Raw genomic sequence first — 27278 nt, 5'->3', positions numbered from 1 at the left:
AGCAATAAAGCTTCTCAGGATTCTGAGGACTAGTTGTTATTGATAATTAAAGTAAATAGTCTGTTCTTTTAAACCGAGCTGGTTTTACAGTGATTCATTCAACAGATATAATGCTTTGAATGGACTACATCAGGACCTTGTATTATTTCATGGAGTTGCCCCTTTTCATTACTGTACCTTCCACAAGCTGAATCTGAAAACTGTGGAATTTGTAAAATTTGGATCCATGTTTTGAATTTCACATTTATGGTAGCATGTATCTGGACTAGAAAACTTGCATATCTCGTTTAAATGAGTACCTAAAGTTAGGAACAAAGGAATGATCTTAAATTCCAGCATGAACCAAAAAAAGCCTCAGTCCACTGAGTGATTCTCTTCCCACAGGCACAGATGTGAATCAAGAACAACCAGAATAATTATGTAGGATATAAATGAGAAGAAGCTAGTTTCTACATCAAGTACAGTTTGCCAGTAGCTGATATCATTATAATAAGATGGAGAGTACTGCTGGAGGACAATACTTGCTAGACAATGAGTCTGTTAAGCTAGCCTGAACAGTACACAGAGGAAAAAGCTCAGTGAAAGCATCCGTCTATTATTGACTGTCAACTACAGAAGCTGTTCTTTTCAGCCTTTAATTCCCATTCAAGTTTACCTTCCAAAGAACCAGCTTCGTTATTGAAGCAGTCACACCTTGCCTCCACTACCAAGCTTCAACTCCCTGTTCTTTGCTGAACATGCTGAGAACACCAACTTGCTTGTAGCTTCCTGAGTTTTCCTCCTTTCTGCCCTATGACAACAGCTAACTTGTTTGTGTTTGCTCCAAAACATTAATTATTATTATTACATCCAAAGGTACAAGTTATACAGAGTACTAGATGAAAACAGTAAAAGCTAATGTATGTTTCCCCATACCTAAAACTTTTTTTTTTTTTTTAAGCTTTAGTACGGTTTTGCTAGCTCTGTGACCACCATTACTCTGCTGATAGAAGTCAACTTCTTTGCTTCAGGCAGTTCTTTCAGTTCTTCAAGTATGTCTTCCTTCACTTGCAGTGCTCGGGCACTTCAGCATTTGCAGATGATTCCCAGGAAGCTCTCAGAAGCTCATTTACCTCCACCATGCTGTTTTAATTCCAAGGCCCTCAACAGTTTATCACCACCTTTGGCTCCAGGTCTCCAGAATAGGAAGAGTAAATCAGGCAACCGAGCCCTGAAATGCAAAACACTCTCTCCATTTTTTTATTTGTAGAGTGGTATTCTCTCCAGCTGCACCTAACCTTTGCCCCTGTTCTGCTTTCTCTTTGTTTCCCACCTTCCTTTTCTGGTGCAGAATCCTCTGATTTAATTCTTCAAGTCAGGAGAGATGAAAGGAACTGAGAAACTTGAGTAGCATGCAATTTTTCACATAGAAAAGCACACAAATCCTAGATTCTCTTCAACAGCTAAATCCTTCAGTCCATAAGAAGGCAATTTGAAAGTAACCTTGCAAATTGTTCTGAAAATTTACCAGCTCCAGTACTAAATGTTTTTGACTGCACCCACCAAAGGACTGAAAATAAAAATTTTAAAGCAATAATTTGAGGATGAAATACCATGCACAACTCCATGAAAAAAGTAATACAAATTACTACCCTGAGCTAGAGCAATGCAACAGCCAGCATCATGACAAGCATATGTAATAACACATATTAAGAAGTCCAGAAATTACATGCCACACTGTGAAAGACAACAGGGTGCATTCTGGCATTCTTATCAGGATAAGAAGTAAATAATGGATGAGAGCTGCTGAGCCAAAATTAACTACACCACAAGACATACTAGACTCATCCCCTCCATTCCTCAAATGATTTCCCCATTGTTACATTCCATTAATATCCTCACTGAGTGCTCTTAATCATTTTCCAACAAAATCCTCATCCGAAAGTGATGATCCCTACAAGCCTCACACATGCACACTGTAAGACCTAATAAAGTAAGAGCCCAAGATCTTTCAGCCTAAAAGTCTATTGCCATCATCAGCAAGCCAAACTAAAATTGTGTGTTAGCAGTGTTATAGTGTTATGAGGCAAAACAGAACTTAGGCAGACAGTGGCTTCCCTTTCATAGGAAATTACCTTTCCTGTGCACTATGGCAAGATGAGTTTCCTGAGCTTCAGTTTTTTGCCATGTACGTTAAAATAAAGCACCAGCTACCTCTTTTGACTCTTTTGGACTGAATTTATATGCTCTTTGAAGGTGTTACACACAATGGCCAGAAATTCCTTGCAGCATCATGATGCAAACCCTACTTTCAAGATCATGGTATTTGAATTGGAAAAAAAATAGCAAATCTTTACCCCTGGCTTAATGCTTGAGTTTTTGTAGATGACATAAAAATTCTACATGAGTCCTATAACATATGTAAGACTACATTGCCACAGAACTGCTGTATTCTCAGGAAAAATGTTAACAGGAAAAAGATTTCTCTCTCCGAGCTTTGCAAGTACTGCACAAATAGCAGTGGGAGTTCTGTGATCGTGTGGCACATATATGACATGAACGGTTAAAAAAATCCAAGGTTTCACATATAGTCTTCGCTTGTTCATGGAGTAGGCAGTTCCAAAGGATTATTTTGAAAACACAATGCTGTTATGTACCAGACACCAAGGCCAAGTGGATTCAGTTGTATGACCAAAGTAGAATCTAGATATAAATAAACAAGTTAAGCATTGGTTTCTTTCACAAGAAACCCTTAAGCAGAATGTTAAGTGGGCTAAAAAGAATCAGGATTAAAACCAGCCTAAAAGTTGTGCTTATTTCCATTGACAAGGATTCGATACCCACTTTCAGTGCTACTACAAGTACACTCCACCCAATTAATGGAAAACACTCCAGAGGGACTAGGGATCGCTCCCACAAAATCTCTCTTCTCACTTTCATCACCAATAGAAGACACATCATGGTGCCATCAAAATGCTTAGCACTCTTATTCAGTGCACGGAGGAATAAAGAGAGCCCCATAAAATCTCACAGATTCAAACAAACTCAACTCAAAAAACTCTAAGAGGATACGAATAACTGAATGAGTCATTAAATTTTACTGCATTAAAGACACTATCTTTACTAGTGGGAGAGAGGATTGGAAGTATCCGCTTCCAACAAACTGCTAGGGTATTAGCATTCTGTGCCAGAGGCTTCTACTCTTCCACCAGCAGAAGGTAAGTACACAGGAATTCTATAGCTCATATACTGCCCTACAATCAATACGGTCACCTTCTGCTAGGAGCTCAAGATCTGTTGTTCATAATCCATTAGAATGTGGAATTTTGGTACAAGCCCCATGTCTTACTGGTCCTTGCCTCTGAAAAGCTTTCTCTGCTTGGAATATAGCCTCTATTTTAGGTCTCTTGAGAGGATAACCATCATTGCTGTATTCTGATTTATGGTGAAGCTCTTTATTATGGCAACTGTGAAATAAACTCTGGACAATCAATAAGTAATTAAAACAGAAGTAATGGTTGGGACATAAGGGGGAGTAAAAAGTGCAGCTACAATCTAATTATTATAATTTGATCCAGAAAAAGTATCACTCCAGGCAGCAAAGTTTATTGGTAGAGATGCAGGCTTGTGGGCACGTTTGCCAAGAAACATGTTAGACACATGCTGAGCACCCTAACCCCTCCCAAAAGCTGAACGCTTCTCAATATGCCCTCTGGACAGAGGGACAAAACTGGCTCTGCTAGTTTTCTCTACATCCCTCATGTTCAGCTGCACATGGGCTCTCCCTGAGGAGATCCTTACATTATCTGAAATGTAACTCAGTGAGCAACATCAAAATTACAAGGTCCAGCTATTCACATCCAAGCTGCAGAATCAAACATTCAGACTACCTTCTAAAAAGCTACATGACGTATCCTGAAGATGTACTACATTCTTTAACACAAAACTCATTTGAAAGTCTAAATCTGATGAAAGTGGGTGCTCAGGCCTTAACAGGTTCATGAAGCCAAAGCCAAATATGTGACCTGGGCAGATGTCAAAAGTCACATGAGCTGTCTGAGTAGACAGATCAGTTTACCTCATTATAAAGAAAAAGAAGCACCTCAGATGATCTGAGATTGCAGTTGACTAGTTTTGGGGGAGAACCCAGTATGAGACAGTTAGCGGTTTTAAATATTCTTACTACTCCTTAATTAATCATCTACCGTGTTATCCTCATGAATCTGCCAGAAGCCATTAATTGTTATTGTTAACTATACATCCAAATTTGTTTTCAGAGCAATTTTTTACTATATTTAGCTTGCCTGTCCCTAAGAAAATTATGTTTTAGAGAATTGCATGAAAGTTACAGCATTAACTTGATTAAACATCTGGCAGATGACTGCGCCCACTGTGGAACTGAATATGAAGTGCAAATAAATTATGTTATTCATCCACCCCTTTGCAGAATATTGTACATATTGAGCATTTGAATATATCTGTCATAATCAAGGAAAGATTAACACTTTCCTGAATGGAAAACATCATTTTACTTTACTGGAAAAGAGGACTCTATTCACATACAAAAGGGAACTTTCAGCTCAGTATTGAAACAGAGGACAATTGTTTCTTCCAGTTTGATCTTAGCATATGTTTATTACAGGATATGAAAGCTTATTAGCCTTGGGCACATTTATGAACCTCTTTCCTAGATTCAGATTGTAGGTATCATTGTTGCCTTCGTGTTTCATACAAATGGACTGGGAAAAATCCCTTTTGATTCTTATGTAACAAAAGTACAAATTAAAAAAAAATCTCCCTTCATGAAAGATACCATCAAACGACTGGAAAATGCCAGTAAGACAGATCAAAGTACTTCCATCACCTATATTATAAGGAACAGGTTTTGAGGCATTCTGACCTGCTTCCTGTAGGGACAGTTTGCTGTCTCAGATATTTTCTGCCTCTCTGCTATAGAACAGCAGATTTCTGTGAGATCTTAACCAGTGGAACCAAAGCATTCCTGCTTCGTTTTAATTTATTTTTGATTCAAGAAACTTGGCTGAGCAACAGTATACTTTCTTTCCTGGATATTTCAACTCTTGCAGATGAGCAAAATGGGAAGTGAAAACAAAAAGCAGACGGTAACATCATCATCCCTTCTTTTTCCTCACTCCTTTTCTGCTCAAATTTTCCATCTGCTTCTAGTTGTCTGTGCTCTTGATTTTTTTTACTACATTCACCATTGCTCACTTTCAGCCAAAAACTCTTGTCTCTGAGGGATACAGAATGCTGTTGCCTGCCTCCTGTGAACAGCTAAAAGAAGAACCCTATCTCTGTCTTTTGACTGGCACTGCCACTCACTTCAGCTTCCATTTAGAGACCTGCTATTTGGTTTCATGAATATTGCAAATCTCACCTTAAATTAGAGTCTTTACCACCTTGCCTCCTGAGTTCCCTCTCTCTCAATTACTTAGCAGCAACACTTCTACCTTGTTCTACATCGTTATGGACCAGCTTAATTTCATAAATGACTCTGGTACATGACCTGTGGACCTAATCATGCAATTCAGTTCCTCTGTGCTCTGTAGGGATCCTGCAGAGAATCACAGAAGTGTAGTAGTGCTGGGGGACATGAACTGCAATACTGAAGCACAGGCATGCAGTATAAACTTAGGTGGAGTGCCCTTAGAGATGCAATCAGAACGTTTTAAGGGCTGGAATTAGTAGTCATATGATAGAGAGGAAAGGAGAAAAACTGTGGGAGGGAGGGAACAAAAGAGAAAGGAAGAAAAGGAGGGGAAATATTAATTTAGTTATACAGTATAAACATACATATATATATAGTTAGTAATAAATATTGTGGGGCCCCTGGTGGTCTAGTGGTTAGGGTGCTGCACTCTCACCGCTGCGACCTGGGTTCGATTCCCAGCCCCCCGGGCAGATGGAGCTCGTCAGCCCTGTGAGGCAATCCATCTAAGAGAAGGTCACTCTAAACAAACCTACGTCCTGGGGACCTCACTGCCACTGTCCAAGCTTGCTCGGCCCCGGCAGATGAACCTCAGGATTAAAGGGTGGGCTCAGTTCAGCGCACGCTGTGTCTCACCTAAAAAATCCACTGCGCAGGCTCGAAGGGTTAATGACCTTTCCCAAATCTTCGCTCACGAAGACTGGCCATTATTAATAAATATTAATTATGATTTTTAATGTTGTAACTTACCATCAATAGCCAGTTTGAGATCAGCCAGTGTAGTTCGAACTCTTGCTATAACATGTTGCATGTGGTCAATTTCTTGACGGAGAAATATGTTTATGGGTTGAATGGCTCCCATCTTCTGAAGTTGGGCTTTCACCTAAATAAGAATAGTACAATGATTATAAAATCTAATCTCCTGTTTCCCATGCAATAATTTTTGAAAGCAAAAATATTTTCAGAAAAGAAACTTTTTAGTAACAGATGGCCATTCAAATCCTGTTGCCAACTGTAAGATTTAGCACACTGTGACTCATTAGCTTACCAAAATGAGCTCCTCCATCATTCTAAGGAGGGAAAGTTCCCTCTTTTTGAAGGGACACAGCAGTTTATTCTGTCCTTGTTAGGCTGCAGGGTCTTAGATCTTAAAATAAAAAACCCCACATGCTATAAAAAAGCATGTTTGATGGTGACTTCTTCATATTTCCAAATTGTGCTAAGTGAACTTTCTCACCTCTTCTTGCCCTGCTGAGCTGAAATAATACAACAAATGGAGTTCCACTTAACAAGCACAAGGATATGTAAAAACTGCTACTTCCAGTAGCATGTGACTTGTTCATAAGGCAAGATGCTCATGGATACTTTAACTAGAGAGGCAAGATTGCCAGAAATAATACAGATGCCACAGAAATCTGTTACACCATTATGTGCAGCATTTTGCAAGTAGAAGCCTTTGGCCTTCTTAGAGTTTAAGGATAACAGTTTCACTCATATTCAACAGAGAAAAATTTCAAAATGGAATCAGTTTTCTATGTTACTTAAGGACATATCATAGCAACACTAGGAGTAGCATTCCCTGTCTTGCTTTAGCATATGGTGCATATAGAATGTACTTCAGACATACATTGTATATTCCATGTATATCTCTGTATATAATAATACATAAGAGAGGGTTTAATGGCACCTGCAAAAATCATGGTGCCTATACCTCATGTAGTACCAGAATTCTTGATTTTTTAGACTTTCAAGTGGTTTTCTCCATTATACTTAGCTTTCAGAAAGCCAGTGGTCTTCTCTGTGTATTTGCTACCACTCAGCCACATGCATCATTTTACATATTGAAGCAGCCTGAACTCTGATCTTTGCCATTGTCGCTCATTCCCTCTGCAGATGAAATTCTGCAAGAGGACTCTCAAACCAAGGCAAGATCTCAAAGTAAAATAAGATCCCATCCCCATATATGTATATATGGTCATTAATTTATCAGAAAAGAGCTGACCCATAGGATCAGTTTGCTTAAATAAAAATTTAAGACCCTACTTTGAGCTTAGTAACAAAAAATGAAATAAGAGTTAGAAAGTTTGATCTTTCAAAGAACAGAATGTCATCAGAATTCTACTACAACCAAGCAGAAGCAAGAAGATTTGGTTAATGTGTGCTATTCCATCAAGGCCAGACGTTCACTGGATATTCTCCATATTTTTCCAGATCTACTCGTGTATCTCATTGCATACATTATTATGTATACTATACATTATATGCACATAATAAACATTACTAAAGATTTTATTATTACACTGAAGAGTAAATTTCTGCAAGATAAATATCATATAGCAATTGAGTAGTTATAATCACTAGTGTAAATATGTAAACGCTTTGACAATTTCCAATTCTTAAGTTTCAACTCCAAGCCCAATAAAATACTCTTTCTCAACTTTCTCTGCTATTCTCCTTGGGAGACAGCTATCAGCAAGGTTATTCATCATATTTTAATCACAGGGACCCATGAGTTTGTCAGACAGAATGTCCAAGAAATAGGTGCCAGCCAATTATGCTAATGCTTTGCAGTGTGACAAGTACATTTTACAGACTGAGTTAATGCGTTCTTGCTGTGAAAGAGAAAAAAACACTAAAATCAGCTGCCACAAGACTAGAGCTAAGATAAGAAACTTTTTGGATAATTCACACAATGAAATATTCTGATTTTATTCCATACAAAATCCATGGAAAACTGCTTTCTGAAAAATTCACAGAAACTGGTAATTCTCCCTCTTGCCAAAAGTAGAAACATTTGATTTCTTTTTTGCAGAATACTTAGCGGTCTAGTGCATGCTACTAATAAGAAAGGAATTATACAGAATGTAGTCCATGCATTTTATCCACTAAATAAGAAACACAATTTTTTTTCTAGTCTACAAAGCATGTGATCCTTTTGGGGATCATTTAGAAGAAGAATTTCTCCCATTTAAGGAAAAAATTGTATGGAAGATGTTGTTAAAAGGGTTATTTTCTAAAATATTGATATTTATGGATCTACAAAGTGGAGATGAAATAAATATTCTAAAATATTACTGTACTGATAATTGTACAATTTAACTAGTGAATTCTAAGTGTTTAAACATTCTTCTGGTATAACTTTAATGTGCCTAAAAAAATACCTATAGTGCAGAAATTTGCTAATCCATCCTAGATATGTTCAGAGCACTCAGTCTGGAGCATCAAACATAAACAGATATCAAAACGAAAAAAAAGATTACACACTTTCTACCTTATTGTATACAAATCAATCCTGATCTGCAGTGAGGTTTACTGGGTGTAACATAGTGCATTTCTTGGAAATCTTGCTGCTAAGGTTCATTTTATGTACAAATTCTGAGGTATGATTAACTACTTTTGTTTTAGAATTCTTCTCAAGCAATCAGATGACTTACTTTTAGTGTTCTATTTATTACGACATAAAGAGATAGATACTGACTCACAGAAAAAAACTTAAAAGACAAAACTCATTAACCAAAATAGCCTTTCTGAGATTAATATTCTAATTCCATAAAGCCCACTTACAATATCTCCTTTTTATTATGCATACAGCTGTCATCTAACATAAAACAACGTGATTTAAGAAAGGAGCTACTAAAATCATAATCTTAATAGCTTTGTCTACATGATTTTCAGTGCATATCTCTACCGTGTCAGATTCCTCTATGCACATTTCTTAGCTGTCCTCAGGTCACCACATACTTATAGGACATTCAGCAGAAAAGCAGTTGCTGAACTTGTGCCATGACCATTGATCAAGTTACTGTAGTACTGACTGCCTATCACTTTCAGTAAATGCTATTATTTTCAATTAGACTTAATTACTTTCTATATTCTTCGTCAGCAGAAATGGGAAGTCCATCATTCTGTAGATGGACAAGCCAAAGCTCTTTTCAAATGGTGCCAAGGACTCTTTCCCTGATGTACACAGTGAAATATGCAGAAAATAGCTTCAAATTAAAGTAACCCAAAAGGTGCGCTTTGGGGAACCTAAGGGACTTTAACCACTAATGGGCATTCAGCTGACAGGCCCAGACTAGAGTTAGAGCAAGGCAAATTCCTCGATTAAACATCTAATGAAGGCCTGGGGTCCTCAGATGAACTCCTCTTTCCATGCAATACTTGCTAATGTCACAGCCATAGTGGACATTACGGCAAAATCAATACTACAAAAAATATTTAAGGAAAAAGCCCCTTGCTACTTGCTATTCCCTAGAAAGCTGTTTTTCAAGCTGCAAGGATCATTTTCATTGTAAACTTCTCTGTGTGACAGGGTGACATTTATTCTTGCATCTGTCTTCACTCACGTGGACTGACTGGACCTAATCATTTTACCGCTAATCTCTCTGTTACCTGTGAGGCGAGACCCAGAAGCAAAGAAGGCCATGAAAGCAGAATTCTTACTCAGAGAAAAATGAGTACAGTTTTAGGTCAGGAGGAAAGTTTATTTTGCTTTTCCATCACCTGTGTCAAACTGCAGTCTGAGAAAGCATGCAAAGGTGACTCATTTTGTTTATAGTCTTTTGGGTAAGTTACTTGACTGGTGAGAAGCATTACAAGAGCACAACAAAAGAGGAAGCATATATCATGGGGTAAAACTGTTGCCCTGTTTTGAAAGTTGTTGATACCGAAGTCATTGCCAAAGGCTAATAACTGAGAAATGAAGGCCTCTCTGTGACAGCCTGAATTTTCTCTGGATCCACAATGTATCAAGAGAAAATACAATCCAGAGCTCTGAATGTCAGCAAATAATTGGTTTCAGTACCATCTGTCCCTAACCTGGTCTGTTGGGGTTTTAGCTCCGAGCAAATTCACTCCATACCTTCTAAAGGGAGCCACAAGAACTGATCAAAGGTAGCAAAGGCACCTACCACTTTCCCCAAAGAGAATTTGCTTTTAATCACCTTCATTTGTTTCATAGATTTTTTGTTCCTTTTTCTCTACTGATAGTATCTCTATACCTGGATTTTCAAAGATTAACACATCATGGCATTACTGGAGAACAGTATTCTTCTGAAAGCAAACCCAAGATGCACTGCTAGGACTAATGAATGTTTCTCTTTTTACTGCTCTTATTCAATGAGGTATGCATAGAAACTCTTTTTCTGACACATTCCCTCAGTCTCTTACAATTTAGGATATTAGTTTTATTTGTTTCAGAATTGCTAAACTGATCTAGTATGTAATAATGTCCTCAATGACCAAATGTAGACTTAAATTGACAAACAAAAGAATTCATCTCATTCCTTTTTTTTTTCAGACATCACAGGAAGTAATTACACAAGCCATTTCACTCCTTTCACTTGCAAGCATAATTTCATTTGCCATATTATAGCTTCTGCTAAATTCTATTGCTTCTTCCCTCAGAGAATATCTAAATTCTCCCTTATTTTCTGCTCTGACTAATGAAATTCTTGGTTATATGGTAGGGACCATAATATTATTTTTTTCCTTTTGGGATTTTAGATATCTGGTTTGGTGTTTTTTAGTTTATGCAAACTTTCATTTTAAAATTTAGCTTTTTTTACAGCTCACTTCAGCCCTCTCCACCCTTTCTAAGAGGTTCTAGATTAATGGAATGACAGTTCAGATAAGAAACACATTTGACAAGGATTTTTTTGCTTATTGTGTAGAGGTGGCCACACTCCTGGCACATTATCAACAGCAAAGATGTGGAACTGGGCAGTAATGGCAGAAAACAGAAATTCCCCTTCAACAAAGAAAGCATTTGTAAAGACCAAAACAAGTTCTAAGATCTAGGGAATGAGAGAAAGAGCAAATTCATTAGGCAAAATGAAGAAAGAAATATTGAAGAATCAGGAACTGGAAGAAACAATGCCAAATCTCATAACACTGCAGAAGTAAAATCTGAAGTTGTAGTGCAGCTAAGACAGCCAAAGAGATATACAGAGGAACACATTACTAGCAATAATAAACTTCTGGAAAATAAGCAGAGGATGTTCTGTACATAGTCAGAGTAAAGGAAATATTACAGAAACAGAGTGTAATTTTGGGACGTTTCTGTGGAAAAGTACCGTGTTGTCCATCAGTAATGTGGACTGAAGGAAAAGTGTGTAAATAGAGTGGTGTGATTAACCAAAGTGAAGTGTAATTCACAGATCAAGATGCACAGAGCCTGAGAAAACTAGATATCACCAGAAAGAGGTGGTATCTACACATGCTGATAAGAGAATGAAACAAATATCCTGAGCTCAGAATACATTTACAAGAAATACAGAAGGAAAAAGCAGATCCAACAGGATATCCTCTGTACAAACTCAAATCTCCTTAGCTGTCAAGCAAATTGAAGGTAAAAGAAGGCAAATCGAAGCTCACAGAAGATGTAAGAGAAGCTGTACAGAAGCAAAGAAACTCTAATTGATTGCTTAGAAGAAAATAAAACCCTGCATGTATGATTGGCAGATCACGAGAAAAGATAAAAGCTTGTCATACTTCTTGATGATGAGAGCAAAAGAACAATGAAAACATTTGGTGGTGATTTTTTTAATACAATCACATGGAAAAGTATGTATTATACCCAAATACAGCAGTAAAATAGAGACAAGTTAAGGGTGAAGTTGAATGTCCAAAATAAACCTTTCAGACTCTTTGCCCTTAACTATAGCCCCTGGCTCCATAACTGGTTATCTCCAAAGCTAAGACTCTTGAGAAAGTGACTGAAAAGGGGAGGTCTGCTCTGTGTGTGGTTTTTGAGCATAATCGAGTGAATAACCAAGAAGGCATGACAGCAAATGAGACAAAGATTAAATGGAAGAAATGCCAGAGAAAAAGGTATTTGTTCAAATCATTTTGAAATGAAATTTGAATTAAACAAGTATGTATTTTATATGACTAAAAGGCACTGCCCAAGTTTCCCAGGGGTAAGACCTGTGGTTAAGACTACCCTCTGGTTACAATATAAAGCACAGTGAGTATTATTGATGTTTTCTAAGTACTAAAAATTCTTCAGGAGGAAAAGAATTGTCAGCTTAGGGAATAAAGAAATACTCCTTTGGAAGATTTACCATATATATTGAAAAAAATTAGCTCAATACACATATTACACATGGTAAAAGCACATGTGCTACCCAAGCATTCAGTATTTTACTGCTACTGGAAACAGAAAAAAAATAAATTTAAGGAACTGAATGAAACTAGAGGAATCTAGCTCCATAAAAATCTTTACTCTGATAGGAAGGATAAGGGAAGAAGACTGAGAACAATCCAAGGTCTAAATCATAGGTGTAGATCCAAGGTGGAAATTATTACATTTATTAAATCAGTAATTAAGGATTAATAATTATTACACTTACTAGATTTCATTTTATTTGCTATTTCTAATATATATTTACTATCAAATAATAATAGGAAAACTAGAAAACGGACTCCATTCTTAATCAAATTCTACAAATAAATTAGAGAATCATTCAATAATGACAAAAAGACAGACAGAAGCAAGAATAGATGGAAAAATAACAATATGGAGATAGATGTAAGGAAATCTCACCAAAAAAAGTTGCAGACTGTAAGTAGCTTGCCACAGGGGAATGAAAAGAGAAGTTCTGAGTTGAATTATGTCAGTACATATGTGGCTATTTATACAAGACATATTAAATCTTAGATGAATAGTAGAACAGAAGACATGAAATATTGCCAGGGCACCAAGATTATTAGTTGTTACCGAAGTGGACATTCTAAGTTGTCCAGAGGAGAAAATAAAACATGCGTAATAAGTTGCAATACTGCATACTGAACACTCTGCAAGCTTGAACTGCAAGCAGGGGGGAAAAAAGCACTATTAGTGCAAAACAAAATTGTAAAGAATAAAATCATGGAAATGAGAGGGTTTCAACATTTACTGTTCATGAAACACTTGGCAAGACAGCAGATCCTGCTTACAAACCTATGCAAGTCTTTATGCTGGATTTTTTCCACTTAACAAGAGTGTTAATTAAAAATGCAAGAAAATATGGACAAATATCTCCTTATGGTTTAAACTCCAAAAAATCTGTGGCATGAAAGGTCAGTGATAAAATCCATTCTTCATCATGGTGGTATAACAGAAGCAGGTAAATTGAATGCTGTACCCACCATAGGATCACCAGTCCACAGGAAGAGGCACCGAGGTCCTTCTGTAAGCTACTAAGGAAGGCAAGAACTTTCTAAACTCTTTAATGGCTCTTCTGAGTTAAGGTGACTAAGTGGACTATGGCATTGGAAATATATGTTTCTGACGTAGGAATATTTTAGATAATACACAAACACAGTCTTACAAAACACAGTGCATAATTTTAAGAGCTTTTTAAAACACATGTCAGTTAAATTTAAGAAGCACATTAAAACTCGTAAAACATAAACATACATACATGCATACATGTATTATAAAGTAGCACATACCTCATGAGGATTATAATCTGGAGGCAACTTCTCTAGCATCTCATCAGCAAGACGCTGCACCACTGCTTCTCGCGTTTCCCCTCCTCCACTACTGCTGTCTTTGGGCTGGATGCTCACTATTGTCCTTAATGTCTCATTAGCCAGATTGGTCTGGTAAGTTATATCAGCATTGCGGTGAAGTCCAAATACCTTAAAGTAAAAGGGTAAAAAAATAGGGGGAAAAAAAGTGATTTTTCTTCTAAAAGTATATACATGAAAGAACGGATGAAAATGGATAAACAAGGAAGAAAATTCTCAGCTCCATAAAACAACAGATATGAACAAGTCAGTGGAAGTGCATCCATCTGACTGTCTGAGGACCAAATTACACGAAACATTAACATATGCTGCATATACATTAGCATTTTAATTCATATCAGTGGAGGGGTTTTTTTTAAACTAATCTTTTGATTATCTTCACATTGATCATGCTGTGAAGTACTAGCAGTACTCCAGATTCCTTTCCAGTGGTTCAGACTAGAGCTTGTTGGAAACATGTCATATGTGGAGACTGACCCCTTACCACTAGTTCTTTGTCTCTACAGGTCTATTGCTGTTGTATCAGTTCAAGTAGATGTCTCTAATAATCAAACCAGTTGACATTTCTAACGTTTCATTTAATTCAGTTTCTGAGGCTTATAAGCATGTAGTAGGGTGCCATATATAAAGTAACTAAAGATGGTGATATATTTTGGATATTTTATGGTTTAACTATTTTGGTTGAAGTTTCCCCCTCCTTACTTCTTCTGCTGAAATTGAATTATTTTATTTCAGATACAGCTAGCACAGAATTACTGCAGAGCTGCCCTTTATCTGAATGATAATAGCTTTCTCAGAAACTTCCACTGAAATATCAGTAAGTCTATAATTGTCAGATTGACAACTGCAACTCTTCTCCAGGAGGAATTGTATGTACTGTGACTTACTTCACAAGCCCTCATTTAATTATAGCTAGTAACTATCTTTTAGAAACTTCGAACCACTGATCCTACAAGGAGGAAGGCTTGTCCTCAAACTGAGCATGAAAACCAAGCAATCTTCTGTTCTCGCATTTTTCAGGTTTTCGTATTTTACATTAGAAATGGTACATTACAAAAAGACACTTCTGGAAACCAGTATTTACATACTTTGAGAACAGAAGAAAAAGTGCAATGTAATATTGTTATACTTGCAAATCTAGAAACTCAGAGACCAGGGATATAAGTGGTGCCAAAGCCAGCAAAGCTGCACTGATTTAGACCAGTTGGGGATCTTATCTTTATAACAGCCCAAAGAACACAGTACAGACCTAATACCACATGTGAGAGAAGGTGTGACTATAATTAGTCACACTATGCCATTAGATTCAAGATAGGATTTAATGTTTTACACATAGTGGTTTACTTATACTGAATATGAGTGGTTTACTCATACTGAGCTGTAAAAAGTGAAAATACCAATGCACTTTATTACACTCATATTCTATATGGAAGGAAATACACATTTGAAGATACACTTTTCTGCTTTTGCTCTTGCACATTAAGGGCTTATTTGTTTGGTTTTGCTCTAGCAGATTTTGTGGCAATGTTATAACCCAAGTTAGAAACATGAAGAATATCTGCTATTGTGAATTTAAATTGGAGTGCTGGTCCAAGGGCTAACAACTACTGGTGTTATATTAACAAAGACAGGGCTGTTACATGGGAGACAACTCTGGTTATGCGATTTTATGCAAGTGATGTATGAAGAAATAAGAACAAAGAGACCAGTGGGTGGATCAGTGTTCTACATGTCCTGTATATTAATCAAGAAGCCAAATCTTATTCTTTTTGATTCAAAATCTATGGAAATTTAAATTAAAAAGAGGATGTTGGATTCTGTCTTTCATGGCTTTTTAGCCTTATATATCCTCAAAACCAATTGCTAAATCTCTACACTCCTCTGAAATCAAAGTAATTTTCAAGGAGTTGCTGAGTTGGGTTCACCCTGGCTGGATGCCAGGTGTCCACCAAAGATGCTCTATCATCCCCTTCTCAACTGGACAGGGCAGAGACAATATAACACAAGGTTCATGGTCTGAGATAAGGACTGGGAGAGATCAATCATCAGTAACAGTCATAGGCAAAACAGACTCAACTTGGGGAAATTAACTGAATTTATTACCAATCAAATCAAAGTAGGATTATGAGAAATAAAACCAAATCCTAAAAACACCTTTCCCCCCCACCCCGTTCCCTTCTTTATGGACTTAATTTCATTCCCTTTATCTCCTCCCTCCCACAGTGGTATAGGGAGATGGGGAATGGGGAACAAGGGTTGTGGTGAGTTCATCACACATTGTCGTGGACTCCTTCCTCCTCAGGGGAAGAACTCCTCATACTCTTCCCCTGCTCCAGTTTGGAATGCCTCCCACACAAGACAGTCCTCCATGAACTTCTCCAATGTTAGTCCTTCCCATGGGCTGAAGTTCTTCATGAACTGCTCCACGGTGGATCCTTCCAGGGGGTGCAGTCCTTCAGGAACAGAGTGCTCCAGCATGGGTCACCCTTGGGGTCCCAAGTCCTGCCAGCAAATCTGCTCTAGTGTGGACTTCTCTCTCCAGGGGGCTACAGGTCCTGCCAGGAGCCTGTTCCATCATGGACTTTCCACAGGATCACAGTCTGTTTCAGACATCCACCTGCTCCAGCATGCGCTCCTCCATAGGCTGCAGATGGATTTCTCCTCCATCATGGACATCCATGGGCTGGAGGGGGACAGCTGCCTCACCATGGTCTGCACCATGGGCTGCAGGAGAATCTCTGCTCCAGCACTTGGAACACCTCCTGCCCTTCCTTCTCCACTGATCTTAGTGACTGCAGAGCTGTTTCTGGCACATATTCTTACTCCTCTCTCTGGCTAAATGTTCACATGCAGGTTTTTATCCTTCTTAAATACATTATCCCAGAGGCACTACCACCATTGCCGATGGGCTCAGCCTTGGCCAGCAGTGGGTCCATCTTCAAGCCGTCTGGCATTGGCTCTGTCAGATATGGGGGAAGCTTCTGGCAGCTTCTCATAAAAGCCATCCCTGTAGCCCCCCACTACTGAAATTTTGCCACACAAACCCAATACTCGAGTTTCACAGCCCTCTTCAGAAGTCAGTGTTCATTCTGCTCAGAGGACAAAATTTCATCAGAAGAGCAAGGACACAGCAAGCAGACCACTTCAGTCTTCATTTCTTAACCAAAATTGGAAAGGGGAGGAAACAAAGATACACTGGTTAGACTAGCACACTATCCTTTCTGAAATGAAGAAGACTGGGAGATTAAAAGGTTAAAAGTTTTCATGAGCAATTTTGACAGATTTTGGAATGACAGAAGAAAGTCACAGCTTGCCTCCTCAGGAGTAAAAATGTGAAGGATAAAAAGATGTTTGCATTCCCGGACTTGCTTCTATTTACATAGAAGCCAAAGGTAAAATTCCCCTACCTCAAACCATACACACCGATTTTTTACAGGCATCAAAACACTTTAAAAATACATTGCAGCATTGTGAGATAGGTCCCCAAGTGCTTAGAAAAGCAGATCCATGAAAGTAGCACCTGAAATCTCATAGAGCCAAGGTTCATACACTGATAGGAACCACTTCATGAGGTGGGCTCAAATGGATCCCACTGGTGCATTATCATGTCTGCTTTTACCCTCACTTGGAAAAGGTGCATCATTGCACACACAAATACCTTTACATTCTCCTTTCACTACCTTCAGAGATTCAGAACTTTTCATGCTTAGTTTATGACCTTGGAAACTTCTCACTCTCTCAGCCAGGATATTATCAGTAACTGAAAATCAGTTTTTTCTGTTCAGTTCAGTCTATTTAATTTTAATAGAACTTATTTCCAATGGCATTTATCAGCTTAATAGAAACGAGACAGAAATCCAGAGCATTTACTTCTGTTTCAATTTTCCAGAGAATTCACTTCTATTTCAATTTTAACTTCATCATGTGTGTCTGTACTAGAGGGAGCAGAAAGTAGTCCATCCTCCAATCACTGTGACCACTGTGGTATACATGTTGAGTCATGTAAAAGTGGTTGCAATCAGGAGCCTGCAGCCTATCCCATCAATTCATGGCAGCATCTCTATCCTTCTGTTGTAAAAATGGAATAATCTCCCAATTATAACTTGCAAAATGAGACCAGAGGGCTTTTTTACTTTTATTATTTCTCAGTTTTTATGCCTGCTCAATCCTATACAGAACTGTGAAACCATAAAGTAGTTTGGTTTCGTAGGGATCTCTGAGGGTCATCTAATCCAAAGCACCTGCTGAGGCAGGGTCAGCTAGAGCAGGCTGTCCAGACAGTGTCCAGTTGGGATTTCGATGCCTACAAAGACTGAGACTCCACAACCTCTCTGGGCAAATTCTTCCAGTGATTGACCACCTTCATTGCAAAAAAGTGTGCTCTTGTTCTCAGATGGAATTTTCTGTTGCTTCACTTATGCCCATTGCCTCTTGTCCTTTCACTGGGTATTATCAAAAAGACTCTGGCTCCATCTTTACACCATTCCAACAGGTTTTTATACACATTGATAAGATCCCACCTGAGCATCCTCTTCTCCTGGCTAAGGAGTTCCTGGTCTCTCAGCCTTTCCTCATATGGTAGATACGTGTCATAGGGCACTTATCTAACACACACATTATCAGCTTGTCTATGAAATTGTTTTTGGGGGTAAGGTCAAGGGCCTTACTAAAGCTGAGTTAAAAAATATTCACAGCTCTTCCCTAATCAACCAAGCGGGTCATTTCCTTGTAGAAGACCAACAGGTTGTTTAAGCATAATTTCTCCTTCACAAACTCATGCTGGCTACTCTCAGTCATGTGCTTGTCCTTCACATGTTTGGAAATGCTTTGCAAAAGGATTTTCTCCAGCACTTTCCCAGGAACTGAGGTGAGGCTGACCAGCCTGTAGTTCCCCAGTTCTTTCTTCATTGCTTCTTGAAGATTAGACTGGTATTTGCTATCTTTCATTCTTCAGGAATCTCTTTAAATCACCATCACCACATAAAAGTATTCAGTAAAACCTGAACATGACATCACCCAGCTGTCTCAGCACTCATGGGTGCTACCCATCAGGTACCATCAACTGATGTTGATTTTGTTTGAACTGATGTTCATTTTGTTTCAATGCTCCCCAGTCTGATCCTCTACCACCCCGGCTAAGTTTCTTGTTCTGGACCTTTCATCTCATGGGTCTGGGATTCCTGGAGTCCAGTGTTACTGGTAAAGACAAAGGCCAAGAAGGCATTTAACCTTTTCCATATTTCTCAGAAGTTCTCCTGCCCCATTCAGCAATGGTCCCACATTTTCCCTTCTCATCTTTTCGTTGTTTTTGTAAAATCCATTTATCTGTGCCAGAAAGTTGTCATGAATGCACTCAAGATATCTCCTATGGCGCTTGAACCCTGCTGTATCACTCTTCCGGCAGATAATTAGGGTTGTTAAAAGTCCTCCGTGATGGGACCAGGGCCTGTGAATATGAGACTTCTTCCAATTCTTTGAAGAAGGCCTCATCTACCTCTTCCTCGTCAGCAGATCTGCACTGAATACCCACTATAATGATCGGTGTGCTAATCTCGACCTATACACACATGGTTCTGAAAAGTATACCTGATTAAGTTATTTATTTGACAAATGTCCCTTTAATATATTAAAATATTTTTACCTCTGGTGTATCAATCACTGGCAATTGCTCTATGTACCGGAGATAGTCTTCAACTGTTTTCCCTTTTGGAATAACATAATCTTTGTAGAAACAAAATTTTTCACTAAACATATGCTCTCCAAACCACACTCTTGCATAGGTATTCAGCAGTGCTTTGTCAAAGTCATCAGTGACACGGCCACCATACTGTACTTCTCCCAGCATATAGCGAACACAGCTCCAGTTCACTCCATGTTTAATATCCACATCACTCAAATGATTCTGAATGAATTGCACACTGGCTGTGAAGTCTGCCTGATTAAATTCATAAGGAATGTTCCAGCCCAGTGGACCAAACTTTCGCCTTTCCTGTAAAACAGATAAAGATAAAAGACTGATTGATAGTAATTCTGAAGAAAACTTAAATGCAGAAGAATATATGAAATATGCTACTGTTTGAGGAAAGGGTGTTCAAACTCATTAGCCATGATCATTGCCTAGCGTCCTCCTATGGTGTAGATATATGGAGTAGATATATTCATATCACTGCTGCCTCTGCATGGTGCAGATGCCCAGTTGGAAAAACTGTCTCTTGGTGAATCATTTACAGATTCAGCTGGCAGTATGCAGGTCTTAGGGAAAAATCTGGTAATTAATTTTTTTTTTTAATTTTCACCAAAAAAAAAGAAGTAATGGGTCAAAGAAAAGCACACGACAGGCTTCCATTGGACCACAACGTATCACTGCATGGATGCCGTAGACCTAAATTTGCTCGGCTCCATATATAAATTAAGGATACTGCAAAATCTATCAATAGAATGATGAAAAGTTGTGGTTAATCTATAAAGCATTTTCTTTAATAAAATTCCTGAAAGTCAAGACCCAAAGTCTTCTTCCACTTACATCTCCTCCTACAGGTTTCAGAGTAGAAAGGACTTACACTCTTAGACCTTTTCACTGTGAATGCAGGATTATGGTTTTCCAAACCGACCTGTAAGTTTCTTTAATGTGCTTTAATGATTTCAAATATTAGTAAAAAACCAGTTAGTTGAAAGACATCACACAGTCATGCCCAAGACTTTAACAGAAGAATACTCTAATTGATCACTTGTTGATTGCCCTTTTTTCCCTCTGAAATACCATCTCTGTTGGAGGTACAAGACCAACATGAGTAGAATTTTAAGTTCTAAAATAGTTGCAGTAATAGAGGTGTGTTGTTTTCTTATTTTATTTGTGTTAATTTACCAACAGGGGACTTCCCTTTAAACATATTTTTCATTTAATAACAAGGTTCATTAACAAATGAAACATAACTTTATGAGAGAAGAAAAGAAATATATTTTTAAACCTGAACAGTTGAGTGAAGAAATGCTACAGCATATAGCAAAGGTTTCCACTGTGGCATTTTGCTCACTTCTAGCATATCCTGAGTAACAGCCGAGTATGTTCGTTTTAAGCCAGCTTTCACACCTAGAAAATAAATATATAAAAATGGAATACATGAGAAACAATTGTAAGAAACCCATAAGTCCAACATCTGTTAAGCATAATTCTCTATTCTGTTTTACACTATCATCTTACTTAGGCCTTCAAATACTCTCTTAGAATCAATTATCTGTTCAGCTGGTCATAACAGGCAAACTTCAATAGCATTTTTTTTAGTCAGATAACACATGAAATTCAGTTCAGGAGTCTGAAAGAAATTAAAATTAAGTAATAGTGTCCTAAATGTTACAAATAACAACTGAAATATAAACATAACTATTCAGTAACTATATGGCAATCAGAAAGACACCTAATATAATATGAAATACAGCACTGAATAACCAAGAGTTTGTTTTGATATTTACTTATAAAATGAGATTTTAGTTATACCTAAGATAATTTTATTTGGATTTGATTTCTATTAAAATCTCAAAATTCTGTACGCAGGTTCTCCAGCTGGTGTACAGGCACCAAGATGATGAAATGAGAGCCTAAATTCATAGTGGAAATACTAATACTTGGGGAGGTTTGTTTGAGCACTGACATCTCATATCCCAGGAACAGCTTTAGACAGTTGGTACTGATACAATCTATGCTTCCACGGAATACATAAGCCTGACTACTCCCAAATGCTTTCAGGCAGTGCTACTTAAGCATTATCTGCCTTTGGCAAACAACCCGAGTATGAGTTACGGACATCAGGTCCCTCTTATGATATCTTCCACCTAACCAGCTTAACACAAGTCTAAAAGGACAGATTTCAAGTGCAGCAAACAGATTGTCCAAGTCATCATACTTCCTATGACACAATAGAAGTCCTTTTGCTTCTTTCTTCTTCATAAAGATCCTGTAAAACAATATTCAAACACATAGCTTTTCCAAATATTATAAGGGTATCATAAGAGAGTTCCAAAATTGAACAAAAGTGCCTTGTCACACTGTGCTACCAATGTGGCAGGAGAGTACTAGAAAAATAAAAGTGTTTGTATATTGTCCTGACTTCAATTTTTACACCAAACATATTTCTGTCACTAAATGCAAGTTGTAAATTGGCTCTAACTTGACTTCTAAAATAACCTCTTGGAGCTCTAGGTTGTTACTATTAGAATGATAAGGAGGGGGCCACAGTGCAATAAAAACATGCTGAGCACTGAACACAAACAGGGGAGAGGAGGAGAGAAAGAAGTTAGAAATTTTTAACGACAGACCGACTAACTTGAGAATGGAGTACATATGCTGAAACAGGATGTCTTTCACAAGACCAAATATTTTGTAGACATCTTACTAATGTTCAAAGGAAGATAAATGCTGAAATAAGAGCTTTAAATGTCTGAAGCTTTAAATATGACCTTGGATAAAAATTCTCAGTTCCTACTGACATCATCAACTGAAATCAGTGGCAACACGTATATAAATAAAGGGCAAGTTAATGCATTACATAGTTTGTTAACAATGAGGGAGTTCAAAAATAAAGTTGGTGTCAGGCTTGAGGATTCCTTTTTGCTACAGTCCAAAATACAAAGTTACTCTCCCCTATCATACATAGAGGAGCATATAAAGCAAGATTATAAGTTGCTTCTACAAACATATGAAGAATGCCGAAGAATGCCTGCATGTAGCAGCATAGTTTGGGTAAGAGAGAGAGATTCAACAGCAGAAGAGCAACAGGTTAGAGACTACGTAGAAAAGCTGGTTGCCTTCATATTACACAAAATAACATCAAATAGTTGACACTGGAAGGGACCCCTGGATGTCACATTGCACAAGAGCTCTTCTTGAAGCAGGATCAACTGCAGCTGGTGGTTCAGCAACACGTCCATGTGGGTTTTGAGGGTAGAGTCTACAAACTCACTGAACAAGCTGTTCCAGTATTTCACCATTCTCACAGTGAGTTTTTTCTGATGCTGAAGTGGAATTTCATGGACAACCATTTGTGTCAATCACCTCTCTTTCTGTCATTTAACACCACTAGGAAGAGTCTTACTGTTTTCTTTACTCATTTCCATCACATATTTATATGCATTGATAAGATACCCCTTTTCTCCTCAAGGCTAAACAATCATCTTGGCCTTTCCTCATATGACACATTTTCTAATCCCTTCAGCATCTTTGTGGCCTCTCACTGGACTCATTCCATCCATGTCTTTCTTGCACTCCAATTAATACAGAACATGAGTCCAAACTGCCAAATAAGATGCAGATCATACATTGTGCTGTTGCATATAAACTACTTAGGTTAGGAAAATTGGCTTAGAGACCCAGAAAGCATCCTAGTTTGAGGAAACATCCTGGAAATGGGGAAGGATCCTGGATGTAGGGAGATGCATGGAGGCAAATGGCAGGGGATACCCAGCAGGCCAGTAATGTCCAAGAGTGATAGCTGCAAGAAGCAACAGCAACAGATATATATACTGCAGATATATATACTGCAGCTTTGGGTGAGGTTAGGTGTTCCGAGAGTCCTCCCTTTTCCTCACCCAATAGAGCACAGGATTGGTTCCACTCTGCATCCTTGGGTGGGGTCAATAGGACAGAAAGAAAAGACTGATGGGGTGTACTAAATTTAAGAAAGGACCACTGTCCTGGAATTATCCACAGATTGTACGCAAACAACAAAATCACTATCAATTTCTGTTACAAAACCAAGAAATATCCATTTTCTTCCCAAAAGAGTAATGCTTTACACATTGCAAGACTGATTTAAACAGTGCTGTACTTAGCTGAAACATTGCAAAAAGTATAGGGATACTTAGTGGATGGGGGGTGAAAAACAAGCCCCCAGACTCCAAAAAGGCATGGTTTCCTACCTTGAGGAGGTTCATTGGTAAATTTTATGGAGGACTGTAAAAGATTAATAGGAAACTCTAGGTGAGCCTCTGTAGTGATCCAGGTTCTGAAATCTTCACTAATAGATTCTATTGTTGTGATGGTGTCCATTAATTCACTAAGAAATTCCAAGCCAAGGTGGCAGTTCTGTAGAAGGAGCCATCCTCCATCTTGCATGCACTGATTTAACAGGTGTCTTGCATGGACTTCCTGGCCCTGACCCATTGAAATGGCACGACATGGAATGTTCTGGAATAAAAAAGAAAATTTCTTTTATATGTAGTTCCTTAGAATGATTATACACATGATGTATTGCTTTGGAAGGTCCATGTGCAGTAACATTGTGCCACAAAGAAAACCATTATTATCAATGATTATATTAAAACAGAGTTAGGGAAGAAAAAAAGTAAAACACTTCAAGTTCCTTTCATCTTCCACCTGTTGGAAAAAAACTACACCTACTGGACATAATATTTTTTTTGCTGATCTAACAAAGTCAATGGGATAAGACAACGAAAACATTTTCCTTTCCTTTTCCCCATTTTTCCAAATAAAGCAAGACAGAAACACAGCAACATAGCTGCCTGATCATTCTATTTACTGTGATGTGGATTATCTTGAGAAGGGCAGATACTGAGGCTTCAGACAATAATTAATGCACAGAGTAAACCCAGCAATTCTGGTGTTTTCTCAGTGACTGAATATATTTTTTTCATCTGAAAGAGAACTATCAATGAAGCAGGTAGGACAGGAAAGATTGGTTCACATTTAATCATTCCTTGGGAAACATTCTGAATTGTTAAATGGCAGCTGTGGAGTCTCTGATTCAGAGGATTCTAGTTTGGCGATCTTCTCACTCTAGGAGATCTAGAGCAGATCTAGATTCAGAAAAGACAAAGCTTATACATGCAAACACAAGAATTCTGGAATTTTATGGAGTCTTTTTTCCAGAAGCTATGGGAGAATAAAGTCAGTTGTTCAGAAAACCAGAAGATGATACAAATTATCACAAGGGGAACTGAAAAAGACAAGGTGGCAATCAGGACCACACAAGTCTGTCAGTAAAGTGCAGGCAGATCCTCTTCTGCTTATTGTTCATACTACTCTTGTTAAGTAGGCAGCCCCCTGGCTACAGTTGGCTGCCTGACTCCCACCAGGGAAAACCAGAACTATCAAACCCAGGTGAGCATGTTATTCTGTATACATGTTGAGGGCAAAAGAATTGATGAAAAGGCTTTGTTTCATGGACAGTTTCATGTTCAAGACCTACAGCTGAGTATCCCTCATGCTGTGAATGATGAGATGCATAAAGACTTATCAATCTGGGCCTGTCTTCAGCTGGCTGAGAGCTACAAAGGTTAATCTTGAGCTTTACTGCTACTGAGACTCTCTTACTGTGAAACAAAACAGAAGGAAGACATCCAGTCCTAAACAGTGTGGATGAGGCTACCCTACTTTTGGAGGAGAAGAAGATTAAGTGTTTGTCACAAGCTGTGCTGGGTCATTTAGCCTTAGGGTCAGAGAATGGACCCTGACCTGATTTTACAAAACAGTATAAATACAGCTGCTGTGTATGATTCTTCACATCCTGGCAAGATTAGAGGAGAAGAGAATGCCAAAGATAAGAAAGTAGTTAAATCCTATTGTCAGGTCAGTAAAATTTGAAATTGTAGCTAAAACAAGCAAGGCTAAACAGCCCGTGAAGTTGACTTCATGATAGAGGAGCAAAAAATTTTATCTTTTCTAAGATACATCTGAGTACAGCTAGCACTCCTGTAAGTCAAAGACTGTGACTACTCCTGTATGAGTGCATAAATATTCAGATGATACATTATTTCCTAACAAAGCATCTACTCATAATTTGCACTTCTCAGCAAGGTTATCTCCCAAATGTACAATCATTAAAGGTTATAGAAACATCAAGAGAAGAAAAAAATATTTTTCAGTATGGATTGTCCTCATTTTACTCCTTCTGAAAGAACTCTATCGAAATGTCAGCATACAGAATGCTTCTTTCAACAGTGAGTCATACCAATACATCTGTGTCATCTTAATACACTGATATCCAGATGAAAATACTAGCATTTTAGTCACTACAGTGGCCCTGACAGTTCTTTTGAAGGTTCTGAGCATAATTCCTGAAAAGAAGAAACTCTCTCTACAATAAAAAAAAATCTGAGTTTTAATGGAGTCAAAGCGCTAGGAACAATAAACTTAATTTTATTACAGAAAGTTAAATTTTCACTCCATCTTCAAGTGAAAGTAAAGGGGACGGGAATGCAACTAGTTTTAAGATAGAGCTTGTTTGGTTTATAAAAAAGGTTATGTAGCTCAGTAGTCATAGACACTGTTTCCATTTTTTGGGGAGAAGGCCATCTGAACAACTAAATTTTAGAGTGAAAAGTAAATTCTGGACACAAATTTGAACATTTCTAACTGCAGATAATTGATTTATATTGTTAATATTATACTTAGAGGTGCCATCAGTAGTGAAAATCAATTTTAAGACTACAAGTCATGTCTGTAAAAAGGAAATCCTTGAAAAGTAGGCCCAGCTAGTATTTTGGAAGATTTTTATCATTAAGAAGAAAAACACCAAACAACAACAGCCCCCCAGTGAATAGGATACTCTGGAGGTATAGAACCGCATATATACCAAGATCAGATCCTTGGTACAGCTAACCCATGTTAAAGATTTAGTGTGGAAAAAAGCAGAGAAAGCCCAAAGAAAGACAGGAACTAAGTACGCTTTGTTGACAGACTAGCAAAGTAAACCCAAAGCCCTCTTGCAAATGTTTCTGAAAACTGTAAATTATTTCTAGATATATTTTTCAAATCTAGAGAACTACTGAAGTGCTCCTCAAGTTCCACAATCTTAATATACATTTTTATTTTTAAAAATATCTGTATCTGTAGTTTGATTTGCAGAATTTGGAAGGCTTTTGTAAACTTGAAAGGTTTCTATATGCTGTGGGGTTAGATCTTTACTTCAAGAGATGAGGCAAGAACTTTACAGCTAAACATTGTGGTTAACTTTTCATTTACAGTTGACGTTATAGTTGAACGTCAGGTTATGACATCAGCTTAGCTGATGTTGCCTTGCTCATAAACCATGTGTGAATAAATAAGGCAATCCCTTTAGCTCTTTTGCAACCTCACTTTCTATTTATTCTATGCACATTTCCTTAAAGCATGAAAACTTATTAAGACTGTCCACTGCAATATACTTTTGGATTGACAGCAAAAACTTCTATATTTTAACAGTCACAATCACAGAGCACCTTCTACCTACCAGCACTTCCCCAGACAGGCTAAGGTCTTGCTTAAGATTTGACAGAATGGGAAAGCATTGGTCTAGTGGTTAGGGTGCAGGACTCTCACCGCTGCGACCCGGGTTCGATTCCC

The 27278-nt window shown here is 37.9% G+C and overlaps 1 protein-coding gene across 1 annotated transcript in view; it reads right to left on the bottom strand.

The window, feature by feature from the left end:
- LOC108496486 (dynein heavy chain 5, axonemal-like) overlaps window positions 1-27278 on the bottom strand; it is a 147086-nt gene that overhangs the window by 9060 nt on the left and 110748 nt on the right. Inside the window, exons 65-69 of the mRNA XM_017813239.1 lie at window positions 23855-24122; window positions 20911-21032; window positions 19584-19931; window positions 13865-14053; window positions 6179-6311 (exon numbers count right to left, since the gene is read on the bottom strand). Of these exons, the coding sequence (XP_017668728.1) occupies window positions 6179-6311; window positions 13865-14053; window positions 19584-19931; window positions 20911-21032; window positions 23855-24122 (1060 nt within the window). The remainder of the gene's footprint in view (window positions 1-6178; window positions 6312-13864; window positions 14054-19583; window positions 19932-20910; window positions 21033-23854; window positions 24123-27278) is intronic.

Source organism: Lepidothrix coronata, unplaced genomic scaffold (genome assembly GCF_001604755.1).
Source record: "Lepidothrix coronata isolate B3197 unplaced genomic scaffold, Lepidothrix_coronata-1.0 Scaffold40, whole genome shotgun sequence".
In the NCBI taxonomy this organism is placed as follows: domain Eukaryota; kingdom Metazoa; phylum Chordata; class Aves; order Passeriformes; family Pipridae; genus Lepidothrix; species Lepidothrix coronata.
The sequence above is the reverse complement of the archived record's forward strand: the minus strand, read 5'-3'. Positions and strand labels throughout refer to the sequence as shown.